Here is a 15,269-nt window from a genome sequence, read left to right as displayed (position 1 = left end):
AGCTTTCTCTAAGTCTACAAATGCTAGAAACGTAGGTTTGCCTTTCCTTAATCTTTCTTCTAAGATAAGTCGTAAGGTCAGTATTGCCTCACGTGTTCCAGTGTTTCTACGGAATCCAAACTGATCTTCCCCGAGGTTGGCTTCTACTAGTTTTTCCATTCGTCTGTAAAGAATTCACGTTAGTATTTTGCAGCTGTGACTTATTAAACTGATAGTTTGGTAATTTTCACATCTGTCAACACCTGCTTTCTTTGGGATTGGAATTATTATATTCTTCTTGAAGTCTGAGGGTATTTCGCCTGTTTCATACATCTTGCTCACCAGATGGTAGAGTTTTGTCAGGACTGCCTCTCCCAAGGCCGTCGGTAGTTCCAATGGAATGTTGTCTACTCCGGGGGCCTTGTTTCGACTCAGGTCTTTCAGTGCTTGCAATATCATATCTCCCATTTCATCTTCATCTACATCCTCTTCCATTTCCATAACATTGTCCTTACGTACATCGCCCTTGTATAGACGCTCTATATACTCCTTCCACCTTTCTGCTTTCCCTTCTTTGCTTAGAACTGGGTTTCCATCAAAGCTCTTGATATTCATGCAAGTGGTTCTCCTATCTCCAAAGGTCTCTTTAATTTTCCTGTAGGCAGTATCTATCTTACCCCTAGTGAGATAAGCCTCTACATCCTTACATTTGTCCTCTACCCATCCCTGCTTAGCCATTTTGCACTTCCTGTCGATCTCATTTTTGAGACGTTTGTATTCCTTTTTGCCTGCTTCATTTACTGCATTTTTATATTTTCTCCTTTCATCAATTAAATTCAATATTTCTTCTGTTACCCAAGGATTTCTACCAGCCCTCGTCTTTTTACCTACTTGATCCTCTGCTGCCTTCACTACTTACATTCTTGCAAAGGTGGAATCAAGTGTTGCACATGTAGGTCCTTATAATGTGTAGTGTCACTGCACACGTAACAGGCCCGCAAGGCATCATCTCTTTAGAGAAAAATAGATCGAGAATGAAGGACCTTGTGGAATCACACTACACAGTCACATAAGAGTAGATCCCTAGATGTGACAACTCGGTCTATCCACAGCCCCGTGCTGAGTAAAATGTACCATGTTCATCCAAAGAATACTCCCTGGCCACATGTCATCCATTTCAAAGCGTGCCAAAAAACAAATGGCATAGTCAAGGTGTTGTAGCCTTTCTTGTTGCTTCACTCTGCGCACATTCTGAATCTTATAAGGATACTGGTATGAAATGTGCTGCAAAATATTTTCAATTGTTGGCCAGGGAAGAGAATTTATGTGACACAGCTCAAGCACTGCCTACAGAATTTGAGGCACGTGCAGCACGGTCGGCTATGGGGACTGCAACCTCATTAACAACTGCTTTCCTCTCCCTGCTGCACCACTGAATTCACCTGTTCCTTCAGATTTCTTGATCATATTCTTTAGCCTATTCATTGACACGGGGGCTCTTCACAGCTGTTTCTGTAGGCAATATTCCCACAATGCAGCACTGCTAATTCTGCCGTTCTGCAGTACATGAATTTTCTTCTCAATAGCCATTGTTTTTCATACAGAAAAGTTCAACCTTCTTAAAGCTTCACACAAACACTCACTTCTCAAAACAAACAAACATACGTCGCCAAGCGACAAACAGGATACTGATGTCAAAACAGGAAATATTTCACATTCTGACTGCTTACAGCACCATACTTTCTTCTGGTTGCAGAAAACAGAAGTATTATTTTGTCAGCATACTCCACTAGTGCACCGATTAATGAACATACCTACAATGTTTCAGTGTCCTGCAATGTATACAGCTTGCACGCAGCATTCTTATCACCATCAGTTTAATGATAACACCTTGCTACATATAGAATGCAAGAAGTATCAGTCTTATTAACATTGCATAAAGCAAGATTTACATTAAATTCTTGATTAATATGAGGAATGATCTGACAAATGTGTGATAGCAGTGCAGAAGGAACAATGAGAAATGAAGTTGACTGGCAGAAGAAGACTGATAAACAATGGTGTAAGATTAGAAGATGAGGAAGGGGGAAGATAACAGAATGAGAGAGGAATGAGAAAAGTGTGTATAGTTTACAGTGTGGCAGGAACACTGGTGTCCTCTCTGACAGAAGGAAGATGGCTGGGATATGTGGAGAGACCAGCCATGCTGATGATAATCGATGTCAATAACACCTTTGAGGTGGTTTCTGCCTGAGCAAACACAGTTCTCCTCCTTTTTCAGATACTCATGTTTGCTGAAGTTTCACCAACTTATAGATTTATTTTACTCTGTGGAGAGTAAGGGGAAAAGCAACTGAATGATAATATATACTATGCTGGGATTATGGTCATTATATACAGAATATTGTACAGAATACATATATACTTAACAGCACACTGTTCCATATGTAGCAACCTGTTGGGCGAAATATAGCCTCATCACATGTCATCAGCAGCTAACCAGGATTTCTCTACAGCAGCGTCTACATTACTTACGCTGAATGAACATGTTAGCTCTAAAATGGAACTATTAGTGTTCCGGCTATTTTGTGATTTGGTAATGTTATAATATATTACTGCAATTATTTTATGTTACTTTCTGCTATCAATATTACTAAGTTAATGATCTTTTGACATTTGCTCGGTAGATTATTGTAGTTGTTCTTAAAAATGTTTCTTCTTATTGGATGTCAGAACATGAGCGAGGAGGGAGACAGCGTATATTGTTTACGTAATTCGTTTGCACTTAGTTTCTGTGGTTTCCATGTTGTCATGACTCTACAGAACTATGTTGCAAACACAAACTGTGTCACATATTCAATAGTTTCTCAAAATATCCAATTCTTATTTAAGAAAGAATTCTCACAACTTTTTATTTACTATGTAAATTATTGAGTATACTCTTGCGATTAGTTCACCTAGAAATATTTTTAAGGGAATGTTCATGAATTACCACACATACAATCATTCTTGAAGTAAAATTTTCAATGAGTAAGACTTGTTTGTTTCTAAATTGATGTAGCTGATTTGAAAGCCCTCATTCTCCTCTTTTCATTTAATGTTTTATGTTTTTTAAAAGCCTTCATATTTCGAAAGTTATTTGTATTAACAAGTATCATGTTTCAAAATCTTCAAACTTTAAACTTTACTTCTTTCCCAAATTCAGTACCAGCTTCATAGCCCCAGTTTTTCTCATTACAAAAAAGACTAATTTCACTAAAATAACTTGTTAGTTTGTTAATTATTCAAACTAGAAAATTTCAGTTTACTGATATTTTACTACTTAACTTTGGGGATCATCATCATGTTAATTTTACTCTCCCACAAAATAGTACCTATACTTTGGCTATTTCCTAAGTCTACAACTATGTTTCTTAACATTTAAGAAGCACGTATTTTACTGTTTCGTGATTCCTGTAAGTCTATAAATATTCATGATGCACAAGGGCTTCAGTTAACAATTGTTTGGAAACAGTAATATAACATTACTATGTTGTTCAGTTCCTGCTCACTAACTGAAGTGATTACTTGCCATGTTTCTCCATTATCAAAAGTTGTATTTCTTAGTCAGGTAGCACTGGATTGTTTAAATTGTAAAGCTCCTTGGCATATCAGACTGGTGAGAAGTATTATGTTGGTTCGTCACCAATGAATTGTGAGAATGTTTGTTAATTAGTGTAAACTGCTGATCTGTGTATCATATTGAGAGTCCTACATATACCAAAGCTAATCTTCAAAAGGAGAAATTGTGCCTCAATATGCATGATGAGACCAAACATGAGTTCATCCTGTCTTGTGTATTTTCTTTAACAAATGTCTATCAGTTGCACTAATAGGAGGATGGTCAAAGAAAATGAATGAAACAATGGAAAATCCAGGATGGAATAACGACAATGTTATGAAAAGGACGGATTAACGTCAATATTATGACAAGGATAGTTCCTACTCACCATATAGTGGATATGCTGATAGCAGATAGGCACAACAAAAAACTGTAGTTTTTTTGTTGTTTCTATCTGTGACTCAGCATCTCTGTTATATGGTGAGTAGCAACCATCCTTTTCACGAGCCTGTCATCATTCCATCCTGGATTTTCCACTGTTCGAAGAGGACGGACTACTGCTCATTATGCAGGGTGTCCCATTTATCTTGACCACCCTAAATAACTGTTTGTCCAGATGCAAATTACAAAATGTTTCAAGCAAATGTTCTTTAGCTGTCAGGGGGACACCAATCAGCATGACTGCCTTCATTGTAGCTTTGTTCTTTACAAAGATATGAACAGCAGTATGAGTTTTTTGAATGGCACCCTGTATTTTTTATTCGGTAATTAATTTCCTCTCCTAGAAGACTTATTCAAAAACGTATCGCAGTGTACAATTCACTGAAACACAATGTTAATTAATAACATAACACACCACTGACACTGACGCTGACACTCCCAGCACTTAGTGCACGTACTTGGGGTAATGGAACACATCCACATCCTGACATTGACAGAGGACAAATGTAAACATAAGTAGAGCTCACACCCGTCATTCCATAAACCATTGTCAGTTGAAGAGTTGTGTGAGTAGAATGTACACCAATGAAGAGAAGGAAGAAATGCTACTCATCTATGGGGAATGTTAGCAGAACAGTAATTGTAATACTGTTTTCTTACGTACACGTACATTTACTACAGCAGTTTAATCCTTTTGAATACTGTTGTGCAGAGTAGGCATACAGTAAAGGCTGTCCTCCTTACAAACTGCATCGACAATGTTTCTTTTATTGTTGTTGTTGTTGAAGGTAGGCGAAATGCTACACAGGCAGTGGAACTCTACGGATAGTGATATCCTGTCAAGAACCCACCTTCCCGACAGATGTTTTCTTGTCTTGTTGTGATGCTTCAGGAAATGGGAAATTTCAACCTACAACAACGCAATCGTCGTAGCACTCGCACAGACGAAGCTCCCAAAGATACTGTTCTTGCTTCCATTTCTATGAATCCACATGTGAGCACACGACAGCTTGAACACATGAATGATTTCCATAATCATGTACAGTTCTGTCAGTGGGCACAGCAGCAAATCCTCGCCAACCCGAGCTTCTTCTCCAGTGTTCTATTTACCAACGAATGTTACTTCTCAAACAAAGCACAGGTAAATACAAGGAACATGCATTATTGGTCCAGCGACAATCCACGATGGCTCAGACAGGTGAGACATCAGCGTCAATGGAGAGTTAACATCTGGTGAGGGATGCTTGGTACTACAATTGTTGGCCCTTATTTCATCAATGGTAGTCTAAATGGCAAAGTGTATGCCAACTTCCTGGACTAATTCTTCGTCCTCTTCTGGCTGAAGTGGCACTAAGAACCAAAATGCTTATGTGGTATCAACACGATGGATGTCCAGCACATAATGCCTTGTGTGCATGTCGTGTTCTGAACCGAAGGTATCCTGCCAGATGGATCGGTCGAGGAGGAACAGTTACTTAGCCTGCTAGGTCCCCTGATTTAAATCCTGTGGACTTTTTTCTTTGGGGATGCATTAAAGACGTTGTCTATCGCGATATTCCAACAACTCCACAGGACATGCAGGAACGTATCGTGCTTGCTTGTAATTCTCTTCAGCAGGCAACACTGGGAGCAGTAAATAATTCACTCATTCACTCATTCATTCATTCATTCATTCATTCATTCAACGAGTGCACCAGTGTATCGGTGTTGAGGGTCACCACTTTGAGCACCTTTGAATGTTCTACTCCTGGGAAACAGTACAGGAGAGTCAAAGTCAATTTTGTGTTATGTTTTTACTTGGTTTTCATTTGTTTTTTTGACAACTCCAGCAAGTGGATGAGTTTGTGATCCTGGGCTCAAAGTCAATGTTGTGTTATGTAATTAATAACGTTGTGTTTCAGTGAATGGTACACTGTGATACATTTTTGAATAAGTCTTTAGGAGAGGAAATGAATTACTGAATAAAAATACAGGGTACCATTTAGAAAAGTCATACTGCTGTTCATATCCCTGTAAAAAAAATGAAGCTATAACAAAGGCAATCGTGCTGATTAATGTCACCGTGACAGCTAAAGAACATCTGCTTGAAACATTTTGTAATTTGCATCTGGACAAACAGTTATTTAGGGTGGTCAAGATAAATGGGACATCCTGTATAGAGGAGATACAAGTCACAGAGAGGCACAAGATAGACTGCTACTCACTATACAGAGGTGGTACAGTGTCAGGGAGAGGCACTAAATAAAGAGTTCTATTAGTCAGTATCTCCTCTATATAGTGAGTAGCAATCTACTGCCTCCACAATATTAAAGAAAATAAATTGTGAGACTTTCTATGAGCAGAACAGTGTCAGTAAGCTTTCAGTGGTTTATAAAATATTCCACTGCTGCACCATACTGTTCTACGTGTACCAGTTGGAAATTTTACTCTTTGTTTTGATTAAAAATAAAGTGAACCAAGTGGTAGTGATATTCAGTGAAACACGTTCAGGTGAAATTGGAGAAAAAATTGTATTTGCTCAAGATAGAACCCTTCTCAAAAACCTATTTGTTTGATAGAAAAAGGAACAAAAAGTGAGAAGACAAACAGATAAAGGTTTACTCTACACTAAAATGTATAGTGGTTTTGTATAAGACGCAGGTTACTGGAGATTTTTTCCACGGTCGTATGGCGGGAGAGGAGAAGGAGGTGTGGAAAGAGTTGGTACAGTCGAGATGCTGGATGTGTCCGATTTGGTATTGCAGTTGTGGAGTGCTGGTGAGTACCCAATATGTGAGGAGTGGTACTCAGGATACAAGTGACTAAAAAGTGGCAGATGTAAGCAGAGTGCGTGAAAATCACACTGGCTTCTTTCTTTCTTTCTCTTTCTTTGCCTCGAAGTAGTAACAGGAATGTGGCACTTACCGGAGTTTCTGTCACTTCCGAGACCGGTAATTTAGCAGCACACTTGCTGCGTACTTTCGCAGCTGTGAAGCATTTGGGTGCCTGCAAAAGACATAACTTGCTGTAATGAAACACAAAAAATGAAGATATCTCACTTTGAGAACTGCAATGTAAAACTAACTTCATCTCCAAATGAGCCACACAGTGGTAAAGTGCAGCAAAACTACTAACAAATACACTTCATGTCTTACATGTACACGTGAATATCATGCGAAGTTTGTAAGCGTACTGAGACTTACTCGGTAAGTGAGATGCAGATTGGAGATAGACATAGAAGTAACTTTAGGTGCGCCTGAGGGAAGTGTGTTGGCATTCTTGCTGTTCATGTTCTATATTAATGACCTTGCAAACAATACTAATAGTAACCTCAGACTTTTCTCAGACGATGCACTAATCTATAATGAAGCACGACCTAGTGTCTGAATAAAGCCGTACAAATATTCAGTCAGTCCTAAAAACATATCAAAGAGATGCAAATATTGTCAACTAGTTTCAATGTTCACAAACGTAAAACTGTGCACTTCATAAACTGCAAAAAGCTAGTATCCTAAGACAACAATATTAATGAGTAACAATTGGAATCTGACAACTTATGTAAATACCTTGATGTACCAATTTCTGAGGATGTGAAAACAAAATACACTATGTGATCAAAAGTATCCAGACACCCCAAAGATATACATTTTTCGTATTAGGTGCATTGTGCTGCCACCTACTGCCCGGTACTCCATATCAGCGACCTCAGTAGTCATTAGACATCGTGAGAGAGCAGAATGGGGCACTCCGTGAAACTCACGGACTTCGTATGTCGTCAGGTGATTGGGTGCCACTTGTGTCATACATCTGTACACGAGATTTCCACACTCCTAAACACCCCTAGCCCCACTGTTTCCGACATGATAGTGAAGTGGAAACATGAAGAGACATGTACAGCACAAAAGCATCCAGGCCGACCTCGTCTGCTGACGGACAGAGACTGCTGACAGTTGGAAGAGGGTCATAACGTGTAATAGGCAGATATCTATCCAGACCATCACACAGGAATTACAAACTGCATCAGGATCTAAAAAATGGTTCAAATGGCTCTAAGCAATATGGGACTTAACATCTGAGGTCATCAGTCCCCTAGGCTTAGAACTAGGTAATGTAAGGACATCACACACATCCATGCCCAAGGCAGGATTCGAACCTGCGACCGTAGCAGCCATGTGGTTCCGGACTGAAATGCCTAGAACCGATCGGCCACTGGGGCCGGCGTATCAGGATCCACTGCAAGTACTATGACAGTTAGGTGGGAGGTGCGATTTCATGGTCAAGCAGCTGCTAGTAAGCCACACATCACACTGGTAAATGTCAAACACCACCTCGCCAGTGTAAGGAGCGTAAACATTGGTTGGTTGAACAGTGGAGAAATATTGTGTCGAGTGACGAGTCACGGTACACAATGTGGTGATCCGATAGCAGGGTGTGGGTACGGCGACTGCCCGGTGAACCTCATCTGCCAGCATGTGTATTGCCAACAGTAAAATATGGAGGTGGTTGTGTTGTGTCCTGGTTGTGTTTTCCATGGAGGGGGCTTGCACCCCTTGTCGTTTTGCATGACACTATCACAGCCCAGGCCTACATCAATGTTTTAAGCACCTTCTTGCTTCCCACTGTTGAAGAGCAATTCGTGGATGGCAATTGCATCTTTCAACAAGATTGAACAACTGTTCATAATGCACGGCCTATGGCGGAGTGGTTACATGACAATAACATCCCTGTAATGGACTTGCCTGCACAGAGCCCTGACCTGAATCCTACAGGATACCTTTGGGACGTTTTGGAATGCTGACTTCATGCCAGGCCTCACCGATTGACATTGATACCTCTCCTCAGTGCATCACTCCGTGAAAAAAAGGCTGCCATTCCCCAAGAAAACTTCCAGCACCTGACTGAACGTATGCCTGGAAGAGCGGAAGCTGTCCTCAAGGCTATGGCTAGACCGTATTGAATTCCAGCATTACCTATAGACGGCACTACGAACCTTTTAAGTCTTTTTCAGCCAGGTGTCTGGATACTTTTGATCACATAAGCTCAGTCGTAGGTAAAGCAAGCGACATATTTTGGTTCATTGGAATAATACTACAGAAATGCAATAAGTTTACAAAGGAGATTGCTTGCAAGACAGTAATGTGACCCATCACAGAATATTGCTCAAGTGTGTGGGACCCATACCAAATAGGACTCTAAAGACCTCTTTGTCAACATGACATTAAACACTAATATCCTCCTCTTCCTCCGAACAGGACTGGCAGTGGATGTTCAACATATACGGAAAAGAGCAGCACACACGGTTGCAGGTTTGTTTGACCGTTATGGTTTAGATACTATATACAAGAAAATTATTTGTTAGTAAAAGGGATTAAATTTAACCAACAAGGCCAAAGCTACAACACTCCAAGCTGCTGAAATTTGAACACAGGAAACCAGAGCAAACAAAAGTAACTGAATGTGTGAACTTCAGCCAAATTGTTTATAAGCAATACACCACTGGATTCCAGCAATATCACTTGTCACTCAAATATATGAATACCCTTTACAGCAACAAACAACAAGCCCTGCATGTATTGCTTTAGTTAAATCATTCCCATTTGAATCCGGTCAACAGTGCATTCTTGCCAAAAATTATACGAGGGTAAGTCAATTACGAGGGCAGTTCAGAAAGTAACCTCCGATTGGTCACAGTGCGGGTTGTGGGGGGAGTAGCGACGCCATCTGTGCGTTCACGCACTCAACAGGTCAGTCGGCATCAAGCCGTGGTCGAGTGAACGTCGTACCTGCGCTAGTTTAGTTTTTGTGGCAGTTTGAAATGTGTGCTGCAATAGAAAACCCCGCCAAATGTGAAGGGCGTGCTGTCATAAGGTTTTTTACAGCCAAAGGATATTCTGCAGCAGCTATTCATCGTGAGCTTTGTGCCGTGTACGGACCAAGAGTTATGAGTGAAGGAGTTGTCCGTGAATGGGTACGTTTATTTAAAAGTGGACGAGAAAACATTCATGATGAAGAGAGGAGTGGTAGACCATCATTGGTGACTGACGAACTCGTTCAGACAGTTGATGCAAAAGTTCGTGAAAATCGACATTTCTCAATGTCGGAGTTGTCTACTGGTTTTCCACAGATTTCTAAGACTCTCTTGTATGAGATAGTGACAGCAAGATTGGGTTACCGTAAGTTCTGTGCACGATGGGCGCCCAAAATTCTTACCGACCACCACAAAACTCAAAGAATGGCCTCTGCATTAGACTTTCTGTCACGTTATGAGGACGAAGGAGAACCATTGTTAAACAGAATCGTGACCGGTGACGAAACCTGGATTAAGTACGTGAACCCTGAGACAAAAGAACAATCAAAGATGTGGGCACATTCAAATTCGCCTACCAAACCAAGAAAAGCCTCGCAAGATTTTTCTGCCAGAAAACTGATGGCAATGGTGTTTTGGGATGCCAAAGGGGTGTTGTTGGTTGAATTCATGGAACGTGGTATGACCATTAATCAAGACGTGTACTGTGAAACAATAAAAAAGTTACGACGGGCTATACAGAACAAAAGCCGTGGTATGCTGACTTCCGGTATCGTTTTTTTGCACGATAACGCCCGTCCTCACTCTGCTCGCAGAACAACGGCCCTTCTTGAGTTCTTCAAGTGGGACGTTATCAACCATCCACCTTACAGCCCAGACCTGGCGCCAAGTGATTATCACCTCTTCATGCATTTGAAGAAATGGCTCGGGTCACAGCGGTTTGATGACGACGAAGAGCTCAAAGATGCGGTCACAGGCTGGCTCCAGGCACAAGCGGGTGATTTTTATGCAGAAGGAATTTCAAAGCTTGTGAAGCGATACGATAAGTGCCTCAATCGCTATGGAGACTATGTAGAAAAATAGTGCAAAGATGTAGTTGTAAGATGTATATATTAAAATATTTTTATTTAACTTGGTATATTTTTTTAAATCAACCGGAGGTTACTTTCTGAACGGCCCTCGTATTATCCACAATTTAATTATATTTTTGTTTATTTTGGTAGTACTGTCATTTTACATTGATAACGCATGCTTTGGTTATTTTTTGTTATATCTTTGCAATTTTCAAGTTGCAAGGTTAGTTTCGTTATCGCTGCTGTGCTGTTAATCATGACAGGTCTGCTGTCTATTTGCATCAAAGAAGAGCAACATTCAGTGATCCGCTTTTTGTGGTGCCGAAATTCATCGAAGACTTTCGGTACAATACATGAAAAGTGTTTTGCCACAATGGAGTGTCTACGAATGGATTGAAAAATTCCGAAATGGTCGCCCAAGTGTTACGCATGATGAAGGAGCCGGATGATCGTTTACAGCCACAAATGAAGAAACCATTGAGCGTTTAGATGAAATGATTCTCTTAATCAGGCGATTAACTATTGACAAAGTGGCACATTGTCTCCACATCAGTCACGGTTCTACCTATGAAATTATCCACAACAGACTTCGGTTTCATAAAGTTTGTACAATTTGGGTCCCAAACAACTCACACAGTTGCATGAACAAATGCGTTTGGAAATCCGCAAAAAACATTTGGATCCCTATGGTAACGAAGGGGACAACTTCTTAGAGAGGATCATTAGTGGTGACAAAACATGGATCCATCGTTACGAGCCAGAGAGCAAATGGCAGAGTATGATATGGAAACATCCAAGTTCTCCGTGCAAGAAAAAGTTCAAGGCCCAAACGTCTGCAGGAAAACTGATGCTTACAGTTTTTTGGGTCATGCAAGGTCCAGTACTGCTACATTATGGGGAAAGGGGCACAACAATAAACAGTGTATGTTACAGTGAGGTGCTTGCTTCCAAGCTAAAGCCTGCAATTCGAAGCAAATGCCGAGGATTGCTGTCAACGTGTTGTGTTGTTGCACTTCTTGTAATAGACTTACCCTTGTACATTGCATAAGCTAAATAAACAATCATTTGCCTTATTTCACAAAACTTTATTTTCACAGGACACAGGTTTCGGCTTGCACACCCATTGTCCTGTACACAACCGACTGCGAAGACAACCAATCAAAGATTAAAACATGTCAATTCCCTGAATCTACTGATTCTTGACACAATCTATAAAAATTATTTCTGTTGGTTCTCTAAATTAAGAAACAGTTACATCTCTATTGTACAAACCCATAACATTCATCATGATAACATTTACTACAACTTTTACTAAGCATCTGCTTCATCATCTACATCTACCTCTATCTCTACAACTACCTCTAAATTTATGCTCTGCAACACAATGAAGAGCTTGGCAGAGGGGGCATCCAACTGTGCCAGTTGTTAGGGCTTTTTTCCATTCCAATCACACATGGAGTGCAGGATGAATCACTTTAAATGCCTTTGGGCTTGCCCCCAGGAACTCCGTGGGAGCAATCCATAGGGGTTTGTAGTACACTCTTACGGCTCATAATTTAAAGATGATTCTTGAAACTTTGTAAGTAAGCTTCCTCCGGATATTTTACATCTGTCTTCAAGAGTCTGCGAATTGAGTTCTTTCAAACCCTCAGTCACACTCTCCCATGAATTAAGCACACTTGTGACTTATTCGTGCTACTCTTCCCTGTATACGTTTAATATCCACTGATTCCGTCACAACGAAAAAACACCTTTCTTTTAATGATTTCCAGCCCAAATCCTTTATCATTTCTGTGACACTCTCCCAAATTTTGTGATAATACAAAATACGCTGCCTTTCTTTGAACTTTTTCGATGTACTCTGTCAGTCCTATCTGGTAACAATCCCACACCGTGCAGCAGTATTCTAAAAGAGGACGGACAAGTGTGGTGTAAGCAGTCTCCTTAGTAGGTCTGTTACACTTTCTAAATATCCTGCCAATAAAATGCACTATTTGGTTACCCTTCCCCACAACATTTTCTGTGTGTTCCTTCCAAATTCAAGTTGTTCGTAATTGTAATACCTAGGTATTTAGTTGAATTTATGGCTTTTAGATTAGACTGATTTATTGCGAACCAAAGTTTAACGAGTTCCTTTTAGCACTCATGTGGATGACCTCACACTTTTCGTTATTTGGGGTCAACTGCCAATTTTTGCACGATTCAGATATCTTTTCTAAATCGTTTTGTAGTTTGTTTTCATCTTCTGATGATTTTATTAGTCGGTAAATGACAGTGTCATCTGTAAACAACCGAAGATGGCTGCTCAGATTGTCTCCCTAATCATTTATACAGATAAGGAACAGCAAAGGGCCTATATCACTACCTTGGGGAACGCCAAAGATGACTTCTGTTTTACTCGATGACTTTCCGTCAATTACTATGAACTGTGACCTCTCTGACAGGAAATCACTAATCCAGCCACATAACTGAGACAATATTCCATAAGCACTCAATTTCACTACGAGCCACTTGTGTAGTACAGTGTCAAAAGCCTTCTGGAAATCCAGAAATACGGAATCGATCTGAAATCCCTTATCAACAGCACTCAGCACTTCATGTGAATAAAGAGCTAGTTGTGTTTCACAGGAATGATGTTTTCTAAGCCCATTTTGACAGTGTGTCAATAGACCGATTCCTTCGAGGTAATTCATAATGTTCGAACGCAAAATATGTTCTAAAATCCTGCTGCATATCGACGTTAACGATATGGGCCTGTAATTTAGTGGATTACTCCTACTACCTTTCTTAAATGTTAGTGTGACCTGTGCAACTTTCCAGTCTTTGGGTACGGATCTTTCGTCGAGCGAACGGTTGCTTATTATTGCTAAGTATGGAGCTAATGCGTTAGCATTCTCTGAAAGGAACCTAGCTGGTGTACAGTCTGGACTAGAGGAGTTGCTTTTATTAAGTGATTTAAGTTGCTTCACTACTCCGAGGATATTTTCTTCGACATTACTCATGTTGGCAGCTGTTCTCGATTCGAATTCTGGAATATTTACTTTGTCTTCTTTTGTGAAGGCATTTCGGAAGGCTGCGACTGGTCCACGGACCTCAATGGCTGGACACCTGGCTTCACTAACCACAGCTTATTGTCTGTCACTACCTGACACTCTTCCTCCCCTAACTGCAGGATCCATGACCCACCAGTGAAATGGCAGCTCGGAAGGGAATGGCGCACCCTGTACTAGTACATTCCCTGCATGCCTCCTCTGCAGCTCTGTTAGCAGCCCTGTTTGCTCCCCCAAATTCCCACGTGCCCTGGTACCCGACAAAATGACACCACCTTCTCCCGGTGCTGTGGGAAGAACAGTAGGTCCTGCAGAGGCTGCGCCAATTTATAGGTCGAGTAAGTGTGCAACAACTGCAGTAGGGCACTGAGGGAATCAGACCAGATGACAAATTGTTTGCGCTGCAGACACCTCATCTGATCCGACGCCTTCAGGATCACACGGAGCTCTGCAGAAAACACAGTACAGGTACGGGGAAGGCGAATCCAGAAGACATGACTGGGAAAGACAACAGAATAGCTGAGGGTGACCCCCGTCAGGAGGCATCTGTATACACAATTATAAAGCCGTGACGCCTTGCTAAAATGTTAAAGACAGAGATAGAAATGTAAAATTGGGAGTGCAATCTTTCGCACAATTTGTCAAATCACGAGTCTCTATAGGAGCCGAGTTGGGAGATCTGCTCTAGCCTCGCTGTAAAATGTTAAAACCAGCCATACCCATCTCTAACAGGCAATCCTTCACACAAATCCTACAGGGCCTCATCGTTCGCTGCCGATTACGAAAAAGCCTTTCCATCAGAGGCCGAGCAACAGTAGGGTATGCAGCAGTATATTTTGAATGTCCATCCTTCTGAGTGATAGTTTGAGGGACTATAAATTCTATATACAAGAAATATAACATGGATGTTAAAGATTATCAAAAATTAGCTTCAATGTAGGATTACAACCAAATTTGCAACTACACGAGTTTTGAGAAAAAACGCATTTTGAACCACAAAAAATTCTTAGTACATGTAAACAAACCTCTAAGCATTAACATCACAGAAATAGCAATGTTAATTTCAGTAACAAACCAAAAAACAAAAGTTACAACTGATGCAATAATATTACATTATTAATTAATCACCTTTTGGAACTTTACGACTCATCCAAAAACTTAGGAGATAGAGACACTGAAATGCTTCTTAGATTTTGTCAGTTCTACACCAAATAGAAAATAGGCAAATTTGAAATATGAAAATTGCGTCATAAAATTTGAATTCAAAAGCATAGTTGATTCGCAGAACTGTCCACTCCAAAATTACTTTTATTATTTGTAAATCCTGATAGGGAACATAA

General features: G+C 40.5%; 1 protein-coding gene across 1 annotated transcript in view; it reads right to left on the bottom strand.

Moving 5' to 3' along the window:
• LOC124554148 (zinc finger protein 2-like) overlaps positions 1-15,269 on the bottom strand; it is a 73,233-nt gene that overhangs the window by 40,602 nt on the left and 17,362 nt on the right. The window contains exon 3 of the mRNA XM_047128216.1: positions 6,926-7,006. Coding sequence (XP_046984172.1) covers positions 6,926-7,006 — 81 coding nt within the window. The remainder of the gene's footprint in view (positions 1-6,925; positions 7,007-15,269) is intronic.

The sequence above is a fragment of the Schistocerca americana genome, chromosome 11 (assembly GCF_021461395.2).
Source record: "Schistocerca americana isolate TAMUIC-IGC-003095 chromosome 11, iqSchAmer2.1, whole genome shotgun sequence".
NCBI classification, from domain to species: domain Eukaryota; kingdom Metazoa; phylum Arthropoda; class Insecta; order Orthoptera; family Acrididae; genus Schistocerca; species Schistocerca americana.
This window is presented reverse-complemented; position numbering and strand designations above follow the sequence as displayed.